The sequence below is a fragment of the Patiria miniata genome, unplaced genomic scaffold (genome assembly GCF_015706575.1).
Source record: "Patiria miniata isolate m_02_andy unplaced genomic scaffold, ASM1570657v1 HiC_scaffold_19, whole genome shotgun sequence".
NCBI lineage: Eukaryota > Metazoa > Echinodermata > Asteroidea > Valvatida > Asterinidae > Patiria > Patiria miniata.
The window spans coordinates 14,111,783-14,139,320 of record NW_024037057.1 but is presented as its reverse complement, the minus strand read 5'-3'; the positions used below and the strand labels follow the sequence as shown (position 1 = coordinate 14,139,320).

General features: G+C 41.9%; 1 protein-coding gene across 3 annotated transcripts in view; it reads left to right on the top strand.

The window, feature by feature from the left end:
- LOC119725873 overlaps nucleotides 1-19,851 on the top strand; it is a 36,614-nt gene extending 16,763 nt beyond the window's left edge. For all 3 annotated transcript variants that reach the window (XM_038197468.1, XM_038197469.1, XM_038197467.1), the window contains exons 8-14: nucleotides 274-379; nucleotides 2,146-2,283; nucleotides 5,079-5,264; nucleotides 6,797-6,946; nucleotides 7,874-9,028; nucleotides 10,239-10,421; nucleotides 14,921-19,851. In XM_038197468.1, coding sequence (XP_038053396.1) covers nucleotides 274-379; nucleotides 2,146-2,283; nucleotides 5,079-5,264; nucleotides 6,797-6,946; nucleotides 7,874-9,028; nucleotides 10,239-10,421; nucleotides 14,921-18,802 — 5,800 coding nt within the window. In that variant the 3' untranslated portion in view covers nucleotides 18,803-19,851. The remainder of the gene's footprint in view (nucleotides 1-273; nucleotides 380-2,145; nucleotides 2,284-5,078; nucleotides 5,265-6,796; nucleotides 6,947-7,873; nucleotides 9,029-10,238; nucleotides 10,422-14,920) is intronic.
- The last annotated feature ends 7,687 nt before the right edge of the window (nucleotides 19,852-27,538 follow it).

Genomic DNA, 27,538 nt, shown 5'->3' with positions numbered 1-27,538 from the left:
TTCCAATGCAGCTGCTGGCCTGAAGTTGTGTCCCTGGGCAAGCCACTTCACCCCCACCTGCCTCCCTCCACCCATGAGTATAATGGGTACTGACATTAGCTGGGGAGTAACCTGCAATGGACTGACGTCCCATCTAATAAGGGGATAGAAATATTCTCAGTCGTTTCATGCCAACGAAATTGAAGACATCATCCAGTCTGATGGGTCATATTGGCTCGAGACAGACTTTACTATTTTATTTTCTCTTCTTTCATTTTCTTGATTGCTTGACAGGCTCGGCAAGAAGCCGCCCATGCCATACAAAGTGTGGGAGGCCCGGCTCAGGGAGTGGGTGAGAGGCTGGTATGTCGTCTACAACAAGCTGGGAGATCCTACCAAAGTGTGTGAAGTAACACAAATAATAACTAGACTTCTGTGTCGGTTTTCCCAACACGGCATGGCACATTTTAAAAATGTTTGACCTAGACATGTTAGACATCAATATATTATTTGAGAAAAGAGCAAATTCATTGTGAAATTTACATTAAGATAAATTGAAACTCAGAATCTCATGAAAAAAGAAAAATCACATACAGTCCTGATTTGAGGCGTGCGATCGCACCCCCACGCCATCACACGCCTAAAAGCTTTCTGAGAAGTGCGAATAATCGCACGCCTGAATCCCTCTGTACCGCACACCTCGGCATACATCTACGGCATAGTTATACATAATTTGTAAAAAAGAAGTATGTTTATGAAGAGAAAATGTCTTTGCTGTAAACCTAGAAGAATTTAAAAAAAAAAAAATACCAGATTGTTTAGTCCCCCTTGGACCACAGAATCACACGCGTAGAAAATCACACGTTTAGAAAAATCACACGCCTAGAAAATTCCAGGTGTGCCTTTTTCCACACGCCTGTGATTTCCAAATCAGAAGGACTACATCACACTGTTGTCACTTTGTATTACTACAGCAAATCAGTTTAGTGTACTCTTCATATACTGTAATACTGGGCAATTCCATGAAGAAAGTGGACACGGCTGAAAAATAGAAATTAATAAAATCTTCAAACCTGCAAGCATCACAACCTCAAACGTGGTATCAAATTAAAAGGGACAACAAAACCTATCATTTGAGTGATGTGGCAGTGAGATTGCATTTGGTTAAATGTATTTTTAGTCAAAAACATTTTGGGGGGCTAAAATTATGGATTTTAGGTACACATTTTGGCACCTTGTTTTCACATGCAAAATGGAATTAAGTTTTTTTTTCTGATTGTAACGTGAGTCACCTTGGAATGGCCAAAAAGTTGAGTTTTTGATGATGCCATAATATCCTTAAGTTTGTGTATGGTGTTTAGACATAGTGTATTCTAAGAAAGTTTTGAATCAAGCATTTCGTTCACCGGCCATCTCTAAATGAATTTTTAAAATCAATTTTTATAAACAGACAGTCATAATTGCGTCATCTTGGCATTTTGCATTTGCCATGCGACCTGGAAGTTAGTATAACCATACCAAGTTCAGCTCTATCCGATGTGTAGTTCTTGAGATGTTGCACTTTGAAAAATGTTGGGTAACTTTATTAAAGTTGATGTCATGTGACACATTTCGTTGTTTGTAGTACAACTGTAATCAGAGGTCATTAGTGCAAAGTGTGAACTCAGGTGATTTAACCAGTTTGCGCCGGGATTTTTTTTCACAAGAACGGAACGAGGCGCTGGATTACTTTTCACTCAACCTCAAGCCAGGCGGGTTGAAGCCATCACCCTCGGGCAGCACACTCATATTTCCAGCCTCGCTTGCTGCGAGCGGGTCGCTGACAGATAATTATTTCTGGCCTCGCTTCCTGCGTGTTTATCTGTCATCTGAATACCGCAAAACCTTTGCGTGTACATGTACACACGTCATCCAACGCGAACTGGTTAATTGCTGGAGGTGAAGGAGTTCAACATGCCAATTCAGTAGTTAAAAGGATTTTATACTTTTACATGCTCTGACTGTGTCTCCTAATGACCAGCAGAAATTGCCAAAAGATTTGAGTCTCCACCGTTTTCTCTTCAGAACCACCCAAACTCACAAGCAAAAAATTTCATGTCACATTGTGCAACCCAGCATTCTCTTACATGTATCTGTTGACAAAATGTGACATTCTGTTTGGTGCAGGTGTATGAGAAGATTGGCGTGCCTGAGCGGTTCTTTGAGGTGCTGGGTCCCCACTTCCCGCTGGACAGGGTCCAGTACCACGAGCTGACCTACTACGAGAGAGTCTGGATTATGAAGGCTCTCTGCGACCAGCTTTTTGTAAGTAGCATCTCAGGTTTTCTCACCGGTTTGTTGGAAAAATGTGTGGAAAACACTAAACACGGAGAGGGTGAAATATGGCTCCAAAAAATATGCAGAACTGGGCACAGGCTGTAGTGGAGAAAAAATGGAAACAAAATGGGGGTGATTTTTTTTGATTTTCAGATTTATTGATATTTGTTATCTGTGATATGTCAACTATACATTTTTTTAAAAGAAATAGCATACAAATCTTGTGTTTTTATAGAAAAACAATTGGAATCTTCCATTTTCACAGCTAAAAACTCAAAAAGTTTAATTTTCTCAATATTTTACAATTTTGAAATATGGCAATGAATGCAAACTTAAACAGCCACAACAGAGGGCAAGTTCGCGCAAGGACTATAGTTAACATTGGTCGACTAACGCTTGCCCGAACTCAGTCTAGTCGACAATGGTTAACTACGCTAGTTGTCTATTTGGAACCAACCTACTGGGGTTGATTGCTTCGCTGGTAACCATAGCCGCGCGCGTTCATAACGTACAGCAGGGAGCCAGGATCCAGACGTTTTGCAATGACATTTTGACCAGCGTTCGACTAGAGACATTCGCACTTTGCTATTAATGCGCAGGCGTAAGGTACGTCACAAATCAACCACTAGTCGACTTATGGTCCTTGCCCAAACTTGGCCAGAATTGGCTGCCTGCATAAAGGATAGAGAAGATTGGGGACGCCGCAGGGGATCACGCCTGGGGGCGACATGCAGGGTCCGCAATAAGCGGTATCGCATCGCAATTTGCAACACATTCGAGGCCGACTGCGACGCAATTTTTAAAGTGCATCGCAAAACTGCTATACAACATTTTGATCATGAAAAGTTGACACAAAGTGTACTTGCCACCAAATTTCGGTCCACTGAATTCCACAACTATCGGACATGGTAAACATCCATCATGTTTTGATTTAGAAAAAGAACGTCAATTTTGTTCAGCTGTATAAAATCTGTACGTGTTTAGTTTGTAAACAGGCGGCGTCTGAATAACGAGACCACGTGATAAACGCAGCTAATAATTTGGAATCGCACTTATGATCCGGACGTAAGGAATGCCCTGAGCGTCAGTGCGATTCCAAATTATCCGCAGCATGTATCACGTGGTAAATCACATGCATGATTGGAGGAGGTTGCAGGTCGTACGTCGAGATTTTACCTCGTAGCTTTGAATCTGCTGCGACTGTGCGAGGAATAATTTATGGATTTATAAAAGAAATAACACATTTGTACACTATCTGGTCAAGTATTCAACAAACTTTATTATTATTCTCACTCACTGGTAAATATATGCATGAAATGAGTATTTTGGTGGCTAAAAAAGTTACATGCACGTCGTGCATGCTCAGTAAAAAAGCTACGTGCACAAGCTAAAATCTACATGCACTGGTGCATGCGTGCATCCGGGTAAATCGAGCCCTTTCTCATCACTTTTCTTTAGATATTTGCCGGTTTATCTTAAACATTTTGCCGACACGGAAAACGGGTTTACCCCTTCAAGTAAATCACTTGATACGCACGTGGGATTCGTGGGAACTAAAACGTCAAAATCCCAGCTGTGTTGTCGTTTGTGCGCTGTGTAGCATAGTGATGAAAACATGGCTACTACGAAAACTACCGGTATCAAGGCAAATACTGCCAATAATTGGCAGGCGGATCTAGGGTTAATAAATTGTTTTTTCACTCGAAAGTTATTCCAGCAAGCATGCAGCTCCTGAAATAAACAGACAACTGATGAGTCATTAAGTTCACAGCTTAACATAAGTTACTTCTGTATTGCTTTGTAATTTGTACAGTCTGACACTGACAGGTAAATAGTAATTGCAAAGCCGAGGCTACATTTGAGTATAACAAAACTGCTATGCAAAATTGGTAAACTGCTATGCAAATCAAAATTTGCATAGCAGTTTTGCTATACAAAAAAAAATCCTTAAGGCTTACCCTGGCGACATGATGACTGATAACCTGTTAACGGAATGTCCGATTGAAATGTAACAAACAGTATTGTAAGGAGAAATTTATTCTCCTTTCAAAAACATCTACAGGCTGTAAACCCTTGTTACGACTTACTTGTACCATGTTTTAACGTGTAATAACTTGTAATGACTTGTGATGGCCTTTGATGACTTGTGACTACAATGACTTGTGCAAACTTGAGATGACTTTCGATGAATTTTTATGACTTGCGGTGACATGTAATTACTTGTTATGACTTACAATGTCTTAAAATGTCTTGTGATGGCTTGCAATGGCTTGCGATTGCTTGTGATGACTTTGTGACTAGTGATGACTTGCGCTGACTTGAAATGCCTTTTGATTCATTTTTATGGCATTCAATGACTTGTTATAACTTGTTACAACTTACATGTACAAATGTACAATGTCTTATAAAATGACTGGTGATGACTTGGGATGGCCTGTGATGACTTGTGACTAGCGATGACTTATGCAGACTTGAGATGACTTTTGATGAATTTTTATGTCTTGCGATGACTTGTAATTACTTGTTATGACTTACAATGTCTTAAAACGTCTTGGGATGGCTTGCAATGACTTGCGATTGCTTGTGATGACTTGTGACTAGTGATGGCTTGCGCTGACTTGAAATGACTATCGATGACTTAAATACAATTTATATCACTTACAATGACGTGTGATGACTTGTGATGATTTGTGCTGGCTTGCGATGGCTTACATGGCTTACGATGACTTGGTCCCACTGGCTAAGACAATTTCGTCATTCAAAAAACCTGTGATCTCGTGCAGGAGACCCAGATGAGCATTCGGCGCTGCGTCCTGGCCCAGCCGGTGGAGGAGCAGAGACCCATCATCCTGGGTGTGGACGGAGAGGCCAACTCCTACGTCCACTTCCCTCAATTCTGTGGGGCTGACCTGAGGATCTATCGCCAGTCCAAGTACCCGGACCTCCTGAAGAAGTCCAAGAAGGACAGGGTAGGAAGAAGATGTCTTATTTTCATACCTTGGACGTTGTTGAGGGTTAAAAAAAAAAAAAGGTAAAGGGGACGAACCTGTGTTCACAGGAACGGAGTGCCCATCTCTCTTTCAAATTGGGTTTTTGCCCTTCACCGACGTTTAAACACTGTATACTCAGTGTGTTATCTCCCAAGAGAAGGTTGGAAAAAATCACTCGAGTGGGACTCGAACCCACGACCTCCTGCTTTCTAGTGCAGATGTCTTACCACTCGACCACCGAGCTAACGGGATCGGTTGGCTGGTTCGAATCTGATGTACATAGCAGCGGGTACCGCATAAACTATTATAAGATGGAATTTTGCGTCGGGATCATCTCTCTTTCTTTAACGATTGGGCCAGACTCATATACATTGTACTGCTGTGGGGGGATCGCCACACCTCCTCCACAGCGAGTCTGTTACCTTCCCAGCATGGAATAATGCTGGTACCCATTTAGCACCTGGGTTGAGATGGGTAATTGAGGTAAAGCACCTTACTCAAGGGCACAAGTGCTCCACCGCTAGACCACACATCCCCCTTTTATACAAATGGCTGGGAAGGAATGTAGTATCCAGACGCCACTTTTTTGGTTGTGTACAAAGTGTACGGAGAGTCGAGTGCGTTTCAAAAGCATTTGCTATTAACAAAATGGGAAATGTTTCTCAGTCCCAAATTCATGTCTTTTCAACATGGTTGCAATGGCTGACCATCATTGAGATAATGTATGATGAAAAAAGTGGTGTCAAGAGGCAGCATTCTTTCCAATAGCTGCAAACTATGTAGTTCACACTCAGTGCAAAAAGGAAACGAACCACAATTGATAGCGTCAAGGCAAGTTTTGGGCACTGTGTATTCCCAAAAGTCCAACACGTTTTAACTCGGGTGAAATTCACAGCAAAATATTTTTTGACATGAAACTTGCTCCGCACATGCATTCAAGTGGAGTATGAACCTGCCTTATGTGGGCTGGGATTCGAACCAGGGCCTCATAAGCAAAAGGCGAGGAAATACTTTGCATCCAAGTGACCCCACCATTTAGTTTATATTCTGTTCATTTTGATGCTCCCCTTCCTATGACATACTGTTTAAGGTAATATACAATGTACGACATTTGCAAACATCAAAGAAACAAAACTACCAGATTATTATGAAATACCTTACTTTACTGTAAGTGAGTAATAATCTCAAGCATCCTGTGAAATCATGGCACCTGGTGTGCTGTCATATTCAAGAAAAGAGGATTTTTGTATCAATTTCCAACGATGGTAGGCCGACCATCATTTGAAAAAACAACTGACTTTTTTCTTCAAATACTGCCCCCAATTTACCAAATTGCCTCAATCCTGCAAAATCCTCCATTTTGCGAAGAGGATTTTGGAGGATTTGGGACAGTTGAGGTTAAAAGACAAACTACCGGTACGCCTCCGCCCCTTCCCCTCCCCCCTCCCCCCCCCTCCCCAAAAAAACATTATAAGAGTCAAGATTTTTTATTTATTCTGATTGCGGCACAGGTGAAGACAGAGGAAATGGAAGACCCGACTGAAGAGCAGTATACTCAACGACGCAAATACCGCAAAGGCCCGGCAGCGAGGAAACGTATCGCCAAGCCTAAACCTGTCATCGTGGAAACTCCCCGCTCCAGGCCAAGCAGACTACGCCAGGTGAGTCTTGAAACACACAAAATATATTGTTAACTTTGGCCATTTCTCAAAACCTGGCTGCAGTTGCAGCTCTGGCTTTGGCCTTGGGCATGTTTGGCTACTAATTCATCATTTAGTAGACTTAACCATTTCTTTAACTCGGCCCCAACTGCAGGTTCCGGCATCCAGACTTTTTGTTGTTTCTGTCTTTTCCAAAGTTTAATACCAATTAGAACGTTACCCCCCTCCCCCTCCCCAAAAAACCTCCAAATTAAGTCAGTGTTTTCCTGAATGTCACTGGTCTTTCAATAACTATGATGTTCTTAGAGATAGAATTCCAAAGTCTTGTGAAGTGTGAGAGCTTGTTGATCATTTAAAATTTGTGTTGGCTGACTTTGAACATATCGGCTCAGATTTCACCACAGATTATGTCTTGAATGGCCAAATGGATTCGCCCAATTACAAAACAACTTCTAATGGAAATTTCCAAAAAATCTGTCACTTGACACATCTTTGGAAATGACCTGCTTTTAAGTGTTTTCTTCAAAATGACTGCATGCCAGAAGGAATAATATCACAGGAAGTTTTAGTGTCATAAAGCATTTAACAATAATTTAGTCAGTTACTTTTTTAGATAGCAGCAAATGATCGACTCTACCTTTAATGTTTTTATTACTGTACTATACATGCCCCAAATGACTATTTTACTTGGCAACTGTCCTCTGAAAATAAGCATAACGACCTGTAGCTACTATTGTTCTGATGTGCTGCACAGTTGCTTTGAAATGTTTCATCAAGGGGTGGTTCGGGAAAGTAACATTGGAGCAGATAGTTTGGCAAGTTAAATTTGAAATAAATATAACGTGACGGAATTCCAAAAACATTTTTCAGTCTTAGTTTGAGTAGAAAATGCAACATTAATCTCCTTTGTTTGGTTTCACTGAACAGAGACTGACTACCACCGTACATTATGGGACATATGCAGAGAGTGTCATCTCCAGCACAGAGTCTGAGGATGTCACCAGCGAGTTTACAGAGATGGAGGACGAGCCCGAGTCAGACAGCCAATCGGAATGCCAGTCGACGTCAAACAGCCAATCAGAATGCCAGGCAGCATCAAACAGCCAATCAGAATGCCAGGTGACGTCACGCAGCCAATCAGAAGGCCAGACAATATCAGGCAGCCAATCAAAAGACTGCACAACCTCAAACAGCCAATCAGAAGGCCATCCGACATCAAACAGCCAATCAAAATGCCCAACGACATCGGACGAACCTCAGGAAGATGCAAAACCGATGGATGGAGTTCAGGAAGAAGAAATTGTAAAAGATCCCAAAAGGGACAATGGAGACAGTTTTAACAAAAGCAGGGCAAATGAGGAATGCGAAACGGTTGCAGAAATTCAAACTGGAGAAGAGAAGCACCAACCGTCGCACACCACTGGAGTAGTGAAACAGGAACCAACATTGACTGTTGAATCCATGGACTCAAGAGTTGACTATCTGAATGCCGAACTGAAACCCAGTCCAACTGAGCAACTGTGCAATGGGGAAACCACTTCTAGTCATTCCTCCACAACTTCTGAAAATATTTCCCTGGAGGGCCATCCAAAGTCCTACCCTGAACAAGAGACAAAGGACGGTATCTTCAAAGATGCTGAAAAGTGTCGGAGCCCCTCCTTTCAAAATGGAACGAGCAGTCAAGGCAGTGACTTCAGTGCCAGTGCAGAACACTCCATTAAAACCGAGGGGGAAGCAGAAGCTGCCGCAGCTTCGGAGGGGAGTGCAGTCACTGAAGAGCCAAACACGAACAACAATTCCAGCCAGACTTTGGACATACATCATGATATGAAACTTCTGGCAGAGCCAAACGACAAACCCTGCGGTGATACCGCCCCAAACGCAGGGGATGACACAGTCCCCACTGCGGGGGATGACACAGGCCCACCGGCATCCCCTCCCAAACCCCACGTGGAGGTCCTCCCCGTTCTCGGAGAGTTTGAGTTGGTCTGTGACAGCATGGAGTCCTTGAAGGAGCTGGTTGATAAGTTTGGTCCACCGGAGTCAAAGCCCCTGCCACCAACCACAGGAAGGAAAAGAAAGGTAACATGTATGGCCAATTATGTCGATAATGCATCAGCATGCATTACGTCTAGATTGAGCGTGGACCAATCTGGGCATGCAATCAATTCTGTCACGAAGGCCCCCTCCAATGGCGACTGCACTGTGCTAGCTGTTGTTCAGATAATCGGTCACGAGGCAGCTGCTTTGTAAAAGAGCGTGCACAATGGTTTCTCCATTGAAGGGGGCCTTTTGAGTGTTCAGTGATCACGTGCCCGGATTCGTCTATACACCATTTCAGAAAAAAAATGCCAAATTATTACATTATTTAGCTGCATGTATCAAACCGACATTTAACCTTAACCATCCTGAATCCTTCAAAATCCTCTTTGCCAAAGTGGAAGAATTTGGAGGATTGAGGTTGCTTGGCAAAAGTGCGTAACTCACTTCGTAGGATGCACTTTGTCAAGGTCTTGGGCCGGACCTTGTGTTGTTTTTGCTCAGCCATGCATAAATATAGGCCTGGATTGTGCTTGAAATCCTCCGTACTGCTCCAGGATGTCACTGGCTCTGCCTCAACATATTGACAGTCACATGACTGCTGCAGGATTTTGCAGGATTCAGGCAGTGGTCACCCCTCCATGGACCATATTCAAGAAACAATGCAGGAATTTGCAGGATTGAGGCTATATTTTTCCCTGAGGCCAATTGGAGGATTTTGCAGGATTCAGGCTACATCCTAGGGAGTTTTAATAGCAAAAAGGCCTAGGGAGTTAGGGTTGACATGGTTGAAAGCCTCATTAGATGCAAACCTGTATGCTCACAATAACATTGGGCTGATGTGTGGGTATTGTGTACTGCTCGCATGCAAACTTGTATATTCATGGAGGAAAGGTTTTTTAATGCATTTTGGGTGTCCCGAATGAAAATTACCAGACTCATTTGCCTTGGAAATCACATGTGTGCAGCATAAGCAAATAACTTTTCAGAAAATGCTCCGGACAAAAATGTCTTAAATTTGAAAATACAGCTCACATGTACATAGTCAGTTTACATTTTCTGCACTTGCATGAAACTAGCAGTAACAAGTATGTTTTTGTTGGTAGATATTTTGTTGCCGGTTTTTTTTTAATTATCAGCATGCTCTGTGTTTGGGTTCAATCAAGCAAGCTTAATACGCGAGGTGGTGTTTTGGGGAGAAGGGTAAAAATAATAATTGTTGTTGGTCCAACTTGTCTTGTTCTGAATCCAGGCAACCATGTACGTCAAGCCACCCGTGCGCAAACGCTGCGAGAAAGAGCTACACGAGAAGCTGACCAACCTGCTCCTGGAGCTGACCCCTTACGAGGCCAAGCTGGCCAAGTTTGCCATACGCAACCGGGAGCGGTTCAAGAAGGAGTACGAAGCAGCCCAGACGGCTCCTGAAACTGATCAGGTAGAAACTGTTCAGGTAGAAACTAATCACGTAGAAACCAACCCGGTAGAATTTGGAAGGATAGAGTCCTCTATACTTTACATGTACATCAGGGATGTGAGTCCTCCGGCGTTTGCCGGAATTCCAGATTGCTAAAAATTGCCGAATGAGACTTCCTGCGCCAGGTACTAACATGTCTCAGTTCATATCCAGAACGAGTTCCTGACAATTTGCGGACAGTTTATCAGGTTTACATTAACCCTAAAAGGGCCGGGTTATTTTGACCATCTCTCAGCTGCCCCCCCCCCTCCAAGATCTCGGCCATCGAGTGACAAAACATTTTGAAACTCAGCACATGTATAGAACAACTCATCATGAACATACCCAAGAAATTTCATGACTACAGGTCAAAGGGTTGTTGAATTATGGCTAATTAATTATTCATATGTACGAATGGTAATTCTGCTCTATGTACATGACGTATATGGGAAAATTCAGTTTTCTACCATGTCTACACGCCGGAAAAGTTTTCGCTACACAGCAACCCGTGGTCCGATTTTTATATGTTTGGTATCAAAAGATGCGCAAAGCTCGAGGCTAAGAAGTCACAACAGCTCGGGTTGCGAGAAAACTTTTTTTTAAGGCTATCGCGGAAAAAGTTGAGGGGGGGGGTATGGATTCTGCCCCCCCCCCCCCCCCAGCCCTTTTAGGCTTAAAGTTTAGGATTCTGAACAACTTCCCCGCAATGAAGTGATCAGTATTGGTGAGCGAAGCAGTTGCTTATGGAAATTTCCCCAAGAACATTTCGGGGATAAACACAGAGCTTCTTCCTGACAAAGTGGATGATTCTACCCGCAACCTTTCTGGAACTTGTCTAGGATATGAATTGAGACAGGCCCATATTTCCCAGCCAAAAAAAAAGGAACCAAAAACAAAAAGAATTGGCGTAACGTCACCGGCTGGCAGGCTGGGCCAACCCTTCCAATACTTACATGTACAACTATCAGATTTCCATGAAACATAGGCACAGATATTTCTTGTGGTATGTTTGAACCACATTTTCATTGATGTTTTTACCACATTCCTGTTAATTTGTTGAAAGAAAAACCAAATAAAAAACTGAGAAAAACATGTGTTTTGTGGTCAATTGAAATAAGTCTGAATATTCTCTTTATTGGGAGTATGTTCTCGGGACAAATACTTGTCCGACCTGGTTTGTAAAGCCGCCCCCAGGTCGACCTTGCAACAACAGTGACACAGCAACTGACTTTTCAGGATCAAGCTGCGCCTGAGCTAGTCTATTTTGTAGACCCTTGCAATTAATTATGCAACTAGACTGCGTATGACCTTGAGAAACTGACCAATCAGCAGTTGCCTTCTGTACACACATATTTTAAGCTCCCCACGTGCGTAACTATCACGCCCATGATGAGTAGCATTTTTCTGAAGGTGGTTGTATTACAAAAAGGCGGCATCGAAATTGACCAATCACAATCTTAGTCCTGATTTCGGAATAAAATGACGTCACTCATGCTTAGATATGTCAGACGTTAGACAGGAGACTGCGCTCCGTGGATAACGGGTCATACTCAGACTTCACCTGAGCTACGACCATCAGGAATATTTCAGGTTTTTTGCGACCCGAGTGCAAAAAAATGCGACGATATTAAAGGGAATATACATCATTTGCTTTTGCTGTAATTTTCAGAAATGGATGGAATTGGGGGGTTGGAAATTTATAGCAAATATAGTTTCACTGACTTTTTTGAGGTTTTGGGTTCGAAAATGCTATAAAAACCAAGAAAAACAATCGTTTTCCTGTAGTCTGGTTCCCTGACTCCATTTAAGAAGAAACAGAGCAGTTTACATATATTGGGGAATTGTAAAGTCAGGGAACCAGTCTAGCTGGCTTGTACCCGTTCATAGGTGTGTAATCGATTGCAAACAAGTGCGATGGTCAACTGGGGCCAGTATTTGAAAAAAAGCCAGTTTTTTCCAACGCTGATCGGCCGATCAACGTTGGAAATTGATACAAAAATACCACTTTTCTTGAAAATGACAGTATACCTGGGTGCCATGATTTTACAGGAAGCTTTACACTATCATTCACTAACAGTCCAGCAAGGTATTTCAAAATGATTTGGTAGTTTTATTTTTTGATGTTTGCAAATGTTGTAGTTTCCCTTTAAGTGGATCGCCATCAGTTGGTGCTCCAAAAAATCAACAGTTGCAAGGGTAGGCAAATTTCAGGCGGGAATTAATCGCAGTTGGCCTGTGTGAAGATACAACGTCATGCGCACATCCAGATTATCTAGTTTGGTTGTGAATCGTCTTCCTGTCATGGATGACATGAGCATGGTTGCAATTACTCTGTACTGAGATGCTGTTTGATGCCCAAGAATCACACAGTTTTTCAGCTTCATGACCCGAGCATTACCTTTCTGTTTGATGTTGACGGTCGCGTCGTGGCTCAAGCAAATTCTAGGTCGACCTGAGGCTGGCTTTAATAATAAGCTGACGCATCAGTGCTCTTTGGAGACTAGCCCGGATGAAAAGCCCCCGTGTCCACCATGTCCACTAAGTTTGTGTCGTTTCACAAGCTCTTGTTTCTTTCCTGCTTCAAAAGATTGATGCAAGAAAACTACAATACACACACACAAGAAAATATGTGTTCTTCGTTAGCCTACCTGCCAACGAGGGACATAATGATCTCAATCATATCAATAGCAGCGCAACGCAGAAAGGCCAACGCAGGGTACTGTCGCAGTTTCCAATGTCGTAGCCAGCGTTTTTCCTGGGCATGTGAATCAGATCACACCTCAGCCAAGTTAATTTTGAGCAAGTTTGGGCGAGAACTATTAATTGATTGGTGGTTGATTTGGGCCGTAACTAACACCTGCGCACGCGTATCAAAGTTCGAACCCCTCTTGGCAAACAGTGGTAAAAAGTCCTGGCTCCCTGTTGTGCTTAAAGGGAAGATACAACATTTGCAAACATCACAAAACGAAAATGATCTGATTGTCACAAAATACCTTACTGGATTGTTAGGGAATGACAGTCTAAAGCATCCTGTAAAATCATGGCTCCTGGTGTGCTGACATTTTCAAGAAAACTGGTATTTTTCCAACGCTGGTCGGCCGACCAGCGTTGGAGAAAACTGGCTTTTTTTCAAAAACTGCTTGCAAACTCTTTGCTGCAAAAAAACTGCAAAAACTCATTGCAATTGATTACACACATGTGAAGGGGTACAAGCCTGCTAGACCGATTCTCTGACCTTACATTTCCCCAAAGTCTTATCTTTTCATCTTACATGTAAGTGGGGTCGGGGAAACAGACTACAAGAACATGAATGGTTTTCTTGGTTTTTCAGCTTCTACAAGCCAAAAACATAAAACAAGTCATTTTAACAATATTTGCTATAACATACTAATCCTCCAAATCCATTTATTTCTGAAAATTGAAGCAAAAGCAAATGTTGTACATTCCCTTTAACTCTTTCAGTGCCCGCGAAATTTGAAAAGTTTAACCCTAAAGCGTTTTTGTTATTTGTTCAAAATTCTGTAAAAAAAAAAGTAAATAAGTTTTACTCACTAAATTTGTTGTTGTTGCTCTCTGGTATATCCTTGATATATTGGAAAGTCAAAAGTAGTCACAAACATAGTGATACACCCTGAAACACTGGCCTGAACACAGGGGAATTCCGTACTTTTTGCAGAAAATACGAGATTTAGTGCTGCGCCCTCTCGCAAGAACTCGAAATGAAAAAATAAATACAGGTCGTACATGCATGAAATGGTACCATTAGAAAGAGCGAGAGCGCCCCCTTTTGATAACATATTTACTCTACCTCGTACATGCACGAGGTTTGGCAATTTTAAGTACGAACATTTATGAACATTACCTCGTACATGTACGAGGTTGGCGCTTTTGCACTAACAAATATACCTCGTACATGTACGAGTTTGGCACTGAAAGAGTTAATAATGCGTGCAGCTCTATTTGTATCCAGAAATGGAACTGTGCCCATGCTCCCGTTCCAAGTTGTCGACTATAGTAGTCCAACCATCCGTCTTTCGAGCAAAGTTAGTCCATGAGTGGTTTACATGTACATGTGCGCGTATTTCTTAGTGTATTTCTTTTTTTGTGTAGGTCTCAATTGTTTGGCAAAGTTGTTTGAGCTCACTTACATCCCTGCTACATTTACTTGACCTCGTACCGTACTTTCAGTGGGGGCGCTGTTCAAATCCGACGATGATTAACGCTATATTACAAAATGGTGTACAAATACCCCCTAACCAAGCCGGCTCTGTCCGTATTTTGTGCACACGTAAACAATGTTACCAGTATAATATTTTTAGATTTTCGCATTATTTTTAATGAATTTATGTGAAAACAAATTGACAAAGCTTTTTTTGGTTTTTTTACCCCCGTTTTTTTTTTTACCCCCGGCACCTAGTTTCATCATTATCTCAGTATAAAAAAAAAGGAGATTCATTTTAGTTTTTTGATTTTCCCTGCAGGACATCAAGGACATATGGGCATCAGAAGAGTCATCATCAGAATCTGCAAGTGATGCTGAATCAGAGAGTGACGAGGAAGCACAGCCAGCCAAAGACAATGATGAAGATTGGGATGCCTGCTCTGAAGGCATGAAACTTAGGAAGCGAAGCGCCAAGAAATCAGCCGCTGCAGCTCAAGATGCAGATGAGGAAGCTGGAGAAACTGTTCAGGAAGATGTCCCAAAGAAGCCAAAGCGGCCCAGACCCAGCGGCAGGAGAAGCCCTCCGCACAAGAATCAGCTCAACACCAGCCTGATGGGGCTGTTCAAGAGCCTCTCCACGGATGGCTTGCAGGATGCCTGCAAACGATTGCAGACGATGATCAAGCGAGCGGAATCCACTCGCAACCACATGTTCCTCAAGTCAAAGATCAGCCCAGCTTCCCTCTCCGGTTGTGGGGACGGGCAGGCAGTGATGGCCTTCCTCAACAAATTTTTCTGGTTTGGTGCGAAGCCCCCAGCTGTGGAAGGCAAGGTCGCTAAGACTGTGGAGGAGCTGACCAGCACATACCCTACATTTGTGCACAACCTCATTTTCAGAAACATTAAGAGTGGTCTAAGCAAGCTGGCCAACACTGCCAAGAGTACCAGTCATGACAGCACCAACCAAAAGAATGAACCTGAATCCAAAGAAGAATCTGACATACAATCAGAGCCATCTCAAGAGGCTGTTCAGTCACAATCCACTGAAGGAGAAAATATGTCAGATGCGCTTACCAGTTCAGGCAGAATTGAAACCAGGTCCTCAGTGTCGAACACCTCTCAGGAAAACAACTCAAAATTGGAATCCAACATTAAGACAAAAGAAGTCATGGATGATTTTACACTGGCTGGACTGTACACAGTTCTTAGCCAGACCAAGGGACTTTTGCGGGAGCGCCTGGCCACTGGGCTTTCAGAATTACTGCCAGACTACCCAAATCTGCAAGACAGCGTCGTCAAAATTGACCAAATGGTGAAGAATGAGCATGGAGATTCAGTCCAACCAAGTTTGCCCTCATCAAGAAGTGAAACTGACAAAGAGCTGCTCCTTAAAATGCTGCCCAAGCCGTCGCAATACCTAAGAGGTTCAAAATCAGCAGCTGAAGGCTCCGCTCATGTCACTCACGTCAAGTATATTTCCAACGAAGATATTGCAAGCATGGGAAGCACCATAAAGCCGGGCAATTCCCTTATAGTCCCTGTGCCCACGTCCAAGTTACCCTTCATGCCAAAAAGCCGTTCCAAAACAGAAACTGCTAAAGCTGCAATCCCAGCTATAAAGCCAGCCCATCCCATTACCCAAGCAACTGCCACAACTGGTAGCCCTCAACTGTCTGATAACCCAGGAGCTGTACCACATGGTGTGTACACAATCAAAGTGGATGCCAGTGTATGGTCACAGCTGCAAGGCAAGCCGGAGCTGCAACAGCAGTTTGTGCTTCAACAGATCAAAGAGATGCAGCGCAAGCAGACTGAGTCAGGCTCTTCGACCGACTCCACTGGGAGTCTGAACAACCCAGCACAGGCGGTGACGTGCATCCGCAGCCCTCCGAAGGCCCAAGCCACAGTGCAAAAGCCTTCCTCGCAAACAAGACCCACCCCTGCTCGCAACACTGGACGAATCTCACAAACCACCAACTTACAGAACATTTCTGACCTGTCATCTCTGCAGCCTATCAAATTGTCCAAACCAGCCCGGCCAAAGGCCTCTGCTAAACACCACGGTGGTTTGCCAGAACCTGCTTCAAATTTATCACAGAAAGAACTGATTGCACTACTGCAACAGCAGCAGAGGCAGCTCCAACTTCATCGGCAGCAACAGCAAGAGAAGCAGCTGCTAAAACAGAAGAATGAGCAGCAGCCTCAGCAACAGCAGCAGACACACACACAGCAGCATGCAAAACAACAATTTGTACTATCAGCGTCAGGAGCATTACTTTTGCCACCTCAGCCTCAGCAGGTGACATTAACAGGTATGCCAAAGACTCCTATCGTGCCAGGTGTCGGAAACACATCTCAACGCGTTGTGCCTTCTTGTGTTCAACCTTCCAGTGCAGTAAACAGCTCAGTTCAGCCCACAATAGCTCCCTCATTAGCATCGCATGCTACAAAATTATCCACCAAGACCACTGTCACTGCAGCAGTGAAGCAACCAAAGATGACAACGAATCTAAACAATCCCCAGCCTGGTGCAGTTGCTTCATCGGCCACAACCATCCTTTCCCAAAGTGGGCAACAACCTCAGATTATACATCGAGCCCTAGTGCCTCAGAACCCTGTCTTGGTATCTAATCCCCCAAAAAGTCCAGGTAGTCAGCTTCATCTTGTGCAGACAAACAATGGTACTCAGTTTGTTGTGCGCACAGGCTCATTGCAGGCCCCCAGGCTTCAAAGCCAGCCTTCTGCTGGAATTATTGGAAATCCAAGAAACACATTCCCTGTGGTCATGGCAGGGCAGAATAGCCAGGCTGCTGCAATAGGTGTTACCTCAGCTAATAGTACTGTCCTGGCCCTGCCACAAACTGCTCAGTTTTTGATGCAGCCCAGTCAGGCTGTTCCAAACACTGCCAAATGTCAGCCACAGAGTGTTCAGGGAAGCTGCAATTCTCTGTTAGGGCAAGCGACTACGTCCGTATATCTAGTAGGAGCTACTCAAGCTGGGCCCCAATCCAACCAGGATACACCAAGAAGAGCAAATAATGCATTAACAAACCAAAGTGTTGGACAACTTGCTCAGCCCCAGAGGCAGACAGCACCTGTTGTCATCCAGAAGCCACAGTTGGCAGTCTTGAAAGGTTTAGGAGATTCCAAGGTGATCGTTGGGAGCCCAACAAAAATGGTCCGTCTGGTGCATCCAAGCCACCTTTCGACAGCAGCAACATTTGTACCGACATCTGTTCCAGGTCAGGTAGGGAGTTTGCCAGTTGTGGTGACTAAGGCTGTCCAAGTTGCACCACAAGGAGTGCAGGTGGTAGGCCAAGCTCCAGCTCAACAGCAGTTGGTACATCCACCTGTTCAACCAGGCAAGATGGAGTCTGTCCCTTCTGCCCTGGTTGCCCAAGGGTCACCATCGGCGTCTGGGACCATAATTCAGGAGCATCTACATCAAGTCGTTCTACAACAGCTAGCTGCTGGGAAGCTCAAGCTTACACCTCAGACTATTCCAGTGTCTCAGATTGTCCATCAGGTCAATCAACAGCAAGCTCCAAACCAGCAGCCAAAGGCAGCACAGGTAGTCAACACCAACCCGTTAGTACTATCTCAACAAGCACCTCAGCTGATCACCAAAGTCCAGCAGTCATTGCCTACCACTATCAAGACCAGCCCCCCGATTTCTGGGACAGATGCTCTGTTTGACCGACAGTTGCAGGCCAGCATCAAGATACTCAGTCAGGCAAAAACTGGGCAAGGGTCTGCTGTCAGGCTCCTGGCAGCTCCCAGCATGACCAACCAGGGAAATCTATCCGGCCAGGAACCGCAGAGACTTCAGCTAGTCAGCGCTGCCAGCTCAGTCACTGGGCCAGCATGCTCATTGATCCAGGTGCCAGCTGTGCAAAACAGCCCAACACAGATAGCAGTCCAAGCCTCTCATTTGGTCCTGGCGCAGCCGTCTCTTAACAACCAAGCAATCAGTCCAACTGTGCCGACCCAATTCATCTTGCAGACTGAATCAAATCAGCTGATGGCTTCACCTCAGAACGCTGTTCAGAAGGGTGTAAAGCGATCCTCGTTTGCACCTGTTGTGGCTTCTGTTGTAAAGGTACCCAGAGTCACTGCCCCCGATCAAGCAGCGACAGCGCAAGCAGTACCAGCAACTACCTTCTCAGGATTTCCACCAAACACTACCACGGGTGTAAGCTGATACATACAGTATCCAGGGCATCTATCCAGGAATCTGCTTTCATAAGAAGACAAGATTTCAAAAAAGACTTGTGTTGCTTTGTTTCTTTAACAGAGAATTTCCAATGTTTATTTCTTTCATGTTGGATCGAGCTGTAACAAACTTCAGGTGCTTGATTTGAGTATGAATTCACAAAGGGACCTTATGATTTTTGTCTCTTTTTCCCAAGCATATTTTTGAGTTCAATACATTCTGGTATTAAAATTCTTTGATATATTATTAAGTGTATAAATATTTATTAAGATAAGAACAGTGCTGAAACTTTTCCCATGTTTAATTTTTCTGTGAATATCTTGGTTCCCAACACTGACTGTTGTCATGACCAGTTGATCAAAAGTGAGGTCAGGTTTTTTGTTCATCATTATGGTCACTTTATAAATGTACATGTACATGTATTTGCAATATTTTGTCTGTCGCACAACGAAGTGAGGCATCGTGTGCACAAAGCCCATAGACGATACGCCACATCGTGGTGCAGCCGATGATTTATATGCTCTTTCTTTCACCCCAAACAAGTTACATGCACTTACATTAAGGTGATGTACTATGTGGTGGACATCACCTACATGTAATGTTCTTAGAGAACATCACTTTTCATCACTTTGGAATATTTCTTGCCCCTGCTGCTTTGTTTTAAACAGTTTTGTCCTAACAGCAGCAGGGGCGAAACTGTTCAAAACTCTCTGAAAACTATAGAGAATGGTACAATGTACCTATTAGCCTAAGTGTGTGAAGGCATCAGAGCGTTAACCAGCGAGCGAACCAGAACGAAGACAACTAACGTCAGACATTGGTACTCTATAAAAAGATGATGTTCCCTGAGAATGTGAGGTGATGTTCTCCACACAGTCCATCAGCTCATCATACCTGAACTTATACAGTGCGACACGCGAACAGTTCTCAGCCAAAGAAATCTCACAATCCAAAGTCCAAGTTGTAGCAAGTAATATGCATGAACCAGGTTGAGCTAGCAATAAGTCCAACACACTGGCTGTTGTGAGTAGGGCCTACAGTCGACTCTCGTTAATTACAAACTCAGCTAGACCTAGCCAAAATGTTTGGTTTATCTGAATTTGTACAGAATGCACAGTCGGGACCAAGGCTTTACATGTACGTCACGGGGCCGTATCATAAGTCCGACGCCTCACAGGTCCGACGCCTCATAAGTCGGAAATTTCGGACTTTTGAGGCATTGGACTTATGAGGCATAACAGATATTTATTCTGCCTCATACATTGTAGGTCAGAGGCCTCATAAGTCCGACGCCTCATAAGTCCGAGGTCGGAAAAACGAGGAGTTCAATTTGTCGGAGCTATGAGGCGTCGGAGCTATGAGGCGTCGGACTTATGAGGCGTCGGACTTATGAGGCGTCGGAATTATGGGCCTTTATTTGGTAAGGGGATGCGATTTTGTCGGACGTATAATCAGAATTTGTATTAACAGAGTTTATATTAACGAGAATCGACTGTACATAGGACACACAGTGTCATCTGCTTTTCCTGTACGGAATCCAAAGCTCCTTCATACATACACGTATGCTGGGCGAGAAAATTGTATTCCCACAAAATCTTGCAATTTTTGAGACCAACTTGAATTCGGCCATTTTGGTGGCATTAAATGACGTGTACTGAAGCTTATTTGATAAAATGCTGGTATCAAGTAAAGGTATACAAAATGTGCTTTGAAAACAAATTTCAAAGATTTTCAATGGTCATTCCAGTAAGTTTCCAGCAGACTTCATGTAGGTTTTCTTATTTTGATATGCAGAACTAAAAAAAACACTGTGTAAACAATGTTTATTTAAAATTGGGAGGGTAAACATTTTCTCTTTCAAATGTTCCTTTGGTTGAGTGTGTTACTACTTGTTTTTATAACTTTGTTAATTTATGTATTTATAATTTTGATTAAGAAAAGTTTTGAAAGATATGAAAATTATAAATAGAAATGTCCAGTCGGATTGCATCGTTCATAATGTGCTTCTCCCATCCATCGAATAAGAAGGTGAATTCGAACCTAACCATGACCCAGTAGACTGATTCATTCAGATGCTGATTTCAGCGCAATTCAGAACATGACTGCAATTTTTGAATTGAAATCGAGATCCTAGAATATTGTTTAATACTTGGAATATGAAACATTCACTATAAGCTAAAACTTCATCAGGTTAGTTAAGCATTCGTCTTCACTTTTGTTGCTTCAAACAAACAAAAATGCACAAATGACAAATGATCTACCCTACCTTTAAAGGGAAAATACAACATTTGCAAACATCAAAAAACGAAATGATCAAATTATCACGAAATACCTTACTGAATTGTTAGGGACTGACAGTCTAAAGCATCCTTTAAAATCGTGGCTCCTGTTGTGCTGACATTTTCCAGAAAACCTGTTTTTTTTTTTTCCAACGCTTGTCGGCCGACCAGCGTTGGAGAAAACTGGCTTTTTTTCAAAAATTGTTCTTAATTGTTCATATTTGTTATTCTGACTTTTCTTTGCAATTGATCACACACCTGTGAAGGGGTACAAGCCTGCTAGACTGATTCTCTGACCTTACAATTCCCCAAAGTGTATTAATTGCTCCGTTTCATCTTAAGGGGGTCAGGGAACCAGACTACAAAACATGATAGGTTTTCTTGGTTTTTCCAGCATCTACAAGCCCAAAACGTGAGACAAGTCAGTTTACCAATATTTTCTATAACATATTAATCCTCCAAATCCATTTATTTCTGAAAATTGAAGCAAAAGCAAATGTTGTACATTCCCTTTAACAGTTTAAGCAGAGAACCTTTGCTTACCGACTACTGGTTAACAAAAACAAATGTATTGTGGAATACATTTAAATGTAAACTGCTTAAGTGACTTAAGTTGCCTAATGTTTTGTGCTATGCACACACATTTGCCAAGCAATACCGATATTTTTCTTGTTTAGCAACTACATGTACATGGAATTTGAAACAGATGTTCACAGTGCTTGTGTCATGGGGCTGGATACTTTATTATAATACATTACTATAAATCGCCTCTGTGATGTACAGAAAAATGTGTACAATGAATACTAACCTATTTTACACTATGAAAAGGAAACAATAAAATTGTTCATCAGTAAGAATTACGCTTCCAGATATTGTGTATGGTTTTATTTGGTGAGTGGCGTAATACAGTGACATGATCTAGGAAAACCTGTTGTTTGCTAGATATGATTTACAAGAAAGTAGAGAAATCGTTCCGAGAATTTTTTTGTTTTGATTTACTTTGTCTTCTGGCATGAGTTAAAGGGAATATACAACATTTGCAAACATCGAAAAATAAAACTACCAAGTTTTTACGAAATACCTTACTAGGAACTTGGTAAATGACAGTCCAAAGCATCCTGTAAAATTATGGCACCTGGTGTGAAGTCATTTTCAAGAAAATGGTATTTTTGTATACATTTCCAACAGTGGTCGGCCGACCACCATTGGAAAAACCTAACTATTTTTCAACTACTGCTCCAACTTTACACTTTTTTCAGTCCAAATTTTGTTTGCTATTGGTTACATGTTCATGAACGGGTGCAGCCCAGCTAGACTGGTTCCCTTACCTTACAATTTTCCAACATCTATAAATTGATCCATTTTATCTTAAGTGGAGTCAGGGAACCAGACTACTTGAACATTTTTGTTTTTCTTGGTTTTTTTCAGCATTTTCGAACACAAAACTTCAAACATGTCAGTGTAACAATATTTAATCTATTATACTAACCCCTCAAATTGTTCATTTCTGAAAATTACAGCAAAAGCCAGTGATGTACATTTTTTCCCTTTTAACATACTGATGTTTTCTTTAACCCTAACAGAACTCGACCCATCAAATCCCCATATGGTATGTTTTGTTGGAATCTGTCAGGATGGGTACAGTACCCCTAAAAGTGACAGTAATTTTACATTGGGTTGGCACACCTCCAGAATAAAAGTCAGAAATATGTGCGTGCAGTTTCCCATATGGTGTTGGAATTTGCCAGGATGGGTATGGTTCCTAGTAAATCATGCTAGGGAGTTAGGCTTAACTTTTGAATGCCTCCATTTAGAGCATGATTTTATTTGAAGATTGTTCAAACTTCCATTCATTGCTTGGACATGCAGAACTGATGTTTGAATAGGTCACATAATATGTAATTTGACCAGATCAAGACTAGCCTTTTCACGTCGAATTGCAACACTGACGACCCCCACCCAAAAAAAACTTTTTTCAGAACACACCACAATTAAAAAGTGATTATTATTCACCCATGCTTTGAAAAAGATGCTTCAGCATTAACCTATAACCCTGCTGAACCCAATAGGATCCAACTATGTCACATACCCGATGGAGCCTAGCTGGATTGAGCAGTTAACCCCTTGTGTACATTCCTCATGCAAAATGTTGGATTCAGCAGGCAACTGAACCGCATTATAACGCCATGTTGGACTCGGTTGGATTCAGCAGACAACTGTATGAGGCACAGTGGATTGAGCAGGAAAGTCCGGTTGGACTCTCAGTTGGTTAGCAGGGTAGTCCTGAGGAACTACTAGGGGGTTAGGGTTCTACCCCTGAAATGTAGTTATTAAAATCAGAACCAATGTGTAATTTGTCAAATATAGAGTATATTTCTGCACAAAGGTGTATTTGTTTTATTCCAATGGACAAATACATGTACATGAACAATAAAAACAAACATTTTATACATGTTTATATAAGTAGCCATTAACCACGGCAAGAATTGCAATGTTATTGGAGGCCAATACTGCAGCTGAATCACTGGTTCCTTTTATTTCAGGATTAGAATTAACTGCAGATAACATAGGAATATTAAGCCTACACAAATTCAGGTGACAATACACATGCATACATATATGAACATCTTCATCCTTTGTAAATTCGTTAAAGAGCCATTTTCCCTTGAAATTACAGTTAACTAAATTTTCACGGATTTTTCAACATATTAAAGGGAATGTACATCATTGGCTTTTGCTGTAATTTTCAGAAAAGAACTATTTGAGGGGTTAGTATAATAGATCAAATATTGTTTACCTGACATGTTTGAAGTTTTTTGCTTCAAAAATGCTTGAAAATCGACTAAAGATAAAATGGATCAATTTATAGGTGTCGGAAAATTGTAAGGTAAGGGAACCCGTCTAGCTGGCCTGCACCCGTTCATGAACATGTAACCAATAGCAAACAAAATTTGGACTGAAAAAAAATTTAAATTTGGAGCAGTAGTTGAACAATAGTTAGGTTTTTCCAACGGTGGTCGGCCGACCACCATTGGAAATGTATACAAAAATACCATTTTCTTGAAAATGACTTGACACCAGGTGCCATAATTTTACAGGATGCTTTGAACTGTCATTTACCAACATCCTAGTAAGGTATTTCGTAAAAACTTGGTTATTTTATTTTTCAATGGTTGCAAATGTTGTATATTCCCTTTAAGAAACACATTTTGAGAAAAAAAACAAGTGTTGGAAACCTAGTGCCAAGATAGGAATAAAATTCAACTATTACAATTTCATGTATCTTCATGAATACATAATAGATAAAAATGCAAGAATAACAGACACTGACAGGATATTTAGCAATGTAAAATCTCTAACTGGATATACAGGGTGGTGCAAAAAGAAGGAAACCTACTTTTAAAGATATAGTCCATCATTTGTAATTTGTGCATTTGGTTCGTTTGAAGCAACAAAAGTGTTCAAAATCTAATGAAGGATACTGAACAACTAACCTGATGAAGTTGCAGCTCAGCTTCAGCTGTATATTTCGAGAAAAACAGCATTCTACGATCTCAATTTCAAATCAAAAGTTGCTGAATCATGCTTTGAATTGGGCCTGAATTCAGCGTCCGAGACACGTTCTCACTGAGCCGATTGCAGCTACGCGATGTCGCGCACTGATCCGACGAATTATAGCAATCGCGTCGCGTGTGCGTCGTGCCAATGCTTGCGCGCGCTTCGCCGAATAACAAAACGAACTACTAATTTAAATTTTCCTTCAAAGTACTTCAAAATGACAGCTTTCCAGAAAGAATAATTTCACAGGGAGTTTAGTCCCCTTACTATCTTTCAACCAAGTATGTTTTTCAACAATAATTACGCCAGTTACTTTTCGGATGGCTGCAAATGATGGACTATAGCTTTAACAACAATTTCACATACTTGTTGAGCATATTTCAAAATTATAATTTAGTGGCATAAATAATATTGATCTTTAAACGTAAGTGACGAAAAAATGATTGAAAATGCATATTTTGTCTCCGAAATATGGCAGTTTAAACATTTCATGTGCCAAACCTGTTTGTCCACGGAAGGCTTTATCGGCTTGACTAAGCTCTGGGAATTGATTTGAAGACAAAAACACTATTCACTAGACTTAACCGAGGAAAACAGTGATTTGGGTGACTTGTATTCAAACTAGCATTGATAACTATTCAAAAAGTGGAGTTAAATGGTAAAAAAAGTTAGATGGAGCGTAAACCGTAATTATTATAAGTACTGATAATTCCACTGTCTACATTGAAATGCACGCACTCATCTAAAATATTGCACTATAAATAAGAATACTGTACATGTATTACCACACAAATACAAAATTGCCATGCCTCAATAAATAGTTCAAACACAGAATATCCACACAGTATTAGTATTATAAGAGGTTAGATATGAAAATGTTAAGAATACAAAGTTATCTTCAAAACTTTCTCAATTATTGTACAAGATTTGAAGCTAGCAAATCACAATCGCGAAATAAAATAAACGTGTTGAACAGAGTAGTACAATTTTTTTGTCCTGTCTATTCCAACCATAGACCGGAGACCGGACCGAAGTCACAACACACGTGTACAGTATGAGGACAGGCAACGGCCTCGTTCTTTTAATACCTGATTGGTTGCGAAGATCACAAAAGTTATCTTCAAAACTTTCTCAATTATTGTACAAGATTTGAAGCTAGCAAATCACAATCGCGAAATAAAATAAACGTGTTGAACAGAATAGTATAATTCGTTTGTCCTGTCTATTTCAACCATAGACCGGAGACCGGACCGAAGTCACAACACACGTGTACAGTATGAGGACAGGCAACGGCCTCGTGCTTTTAATACCCGATTGGTTGCTACTGGTATGCATCTTGGCTGTGATGCCTCCCCTATAGTTTGATTGGCCTGCACAAGAGAACACTCTTGCGTAAATGCTGAACACAGCACCCTTTTGGTACACATACCGGTACATGTACTGTACCTGACAGAGATGAAACTGGCATATGGCCAAAAAAAATCGGAAAATAGGCCGAACAAAAATACGTGTCCGAAATCTGGGCCGCGCTGCAGTTACACACACGTACACTGTACATGCATGTACAATACACTTCATGCCCAATTTCCGGACACCAACTCCTGCTTTATTTTCGATTCAAACATAATTTTACGATGAAAACAAAAAATGGTCGGTGTTTTCATTGCTTAAAACGCCTGAATTACGGTTAGAGTAATGGAGTCATCAACAAAGAAGTTCACTTCTTACTTGAGAAAGTCGAGGAAAAAGTCCGAAAGACAAGGGCACCGTTCATGGTGCTTCAATCATGTCCATGATTCAACCATACAACTCCACTACTCCACTTGCATTCGTACGTGGGGAAAAATCAGGCATTATCGTCTTTCTCTTCCAACAAATGCCAGCGAAATGTTTCGCTAATGCTCTCTTTGCTATCCTCAAGATAATCATCATCATTTTTAAAGCAATGCATTTTGTACAACTAAATCTGAAACCTTCAAAAATCGCAATAAAACATAATGATTTTATCCACTGGATCGTTAACAAGGCTACCCGTTCCCGACCGGCCATGTGCTAGCGGACGGTGCGGTGCAGGTCCTGTAAATTTCAATCAGAAATGACCCCTTTACATGTACTTCATATATGTACCTGAAGGTCATTCTGACAATCCACTTGCTGGTCAATATCCGACTGTAAATGGCCCGCCATTTTGAGTCCTCCTTTAGACTACTCTAACCACAGACATTATAAACGCATATGTAGAACGCCTGCCGTGTGCGCAAAACCATGATTTGGGAAAACTTCTGTTGATAACCCCTCAACGCGGCTAGTGTGCAATGTGCTTACATTAACCCTAACAGAACTCGACCCATCAAACCCCCAACGGCATGTTTTGTTGGAATCTGTCAGGATGGGTACAGTACCCCTAAACTGACAAGTCTTTTACATTGGGTTGGCACACCTCCAGAATCAAAGTCAGAAATAGGTGTGTTCAGTTTCCCATATGGTGTTGGAATTTGCCAGGATGGGTATGGTTCCTGGTAAATCATGCTAGGGAGTTAGGGTTAATACCCGTATTAAAATGTGTTCCCTTTTTTTGCAAAAAGGCTCCATTGGGCCAAAAAATAAAGTCTCTGGTTTCTGGTATGCGCGCGCGTCGCCGTAGTCATGCGCGTCGGCAAAATTAAAAAGTTTTTTTTTTTGTAAGATGATGTCTCAAAACCGCCAAACTCACTGGTTTGACTCGAATCCTGCTGCTGCACAATTTCAACGTTTTTTGTTTAGATGGGGTTACAATCGAGTATAAGCTTTATGTGGCCTCTCTGGGCTCCAATACATTTTGCACTAAATTTACTCGAGCACCATTTGCAGGCATCAGCCGACATTTGAAGGCAAAAAAAGTGGGGGG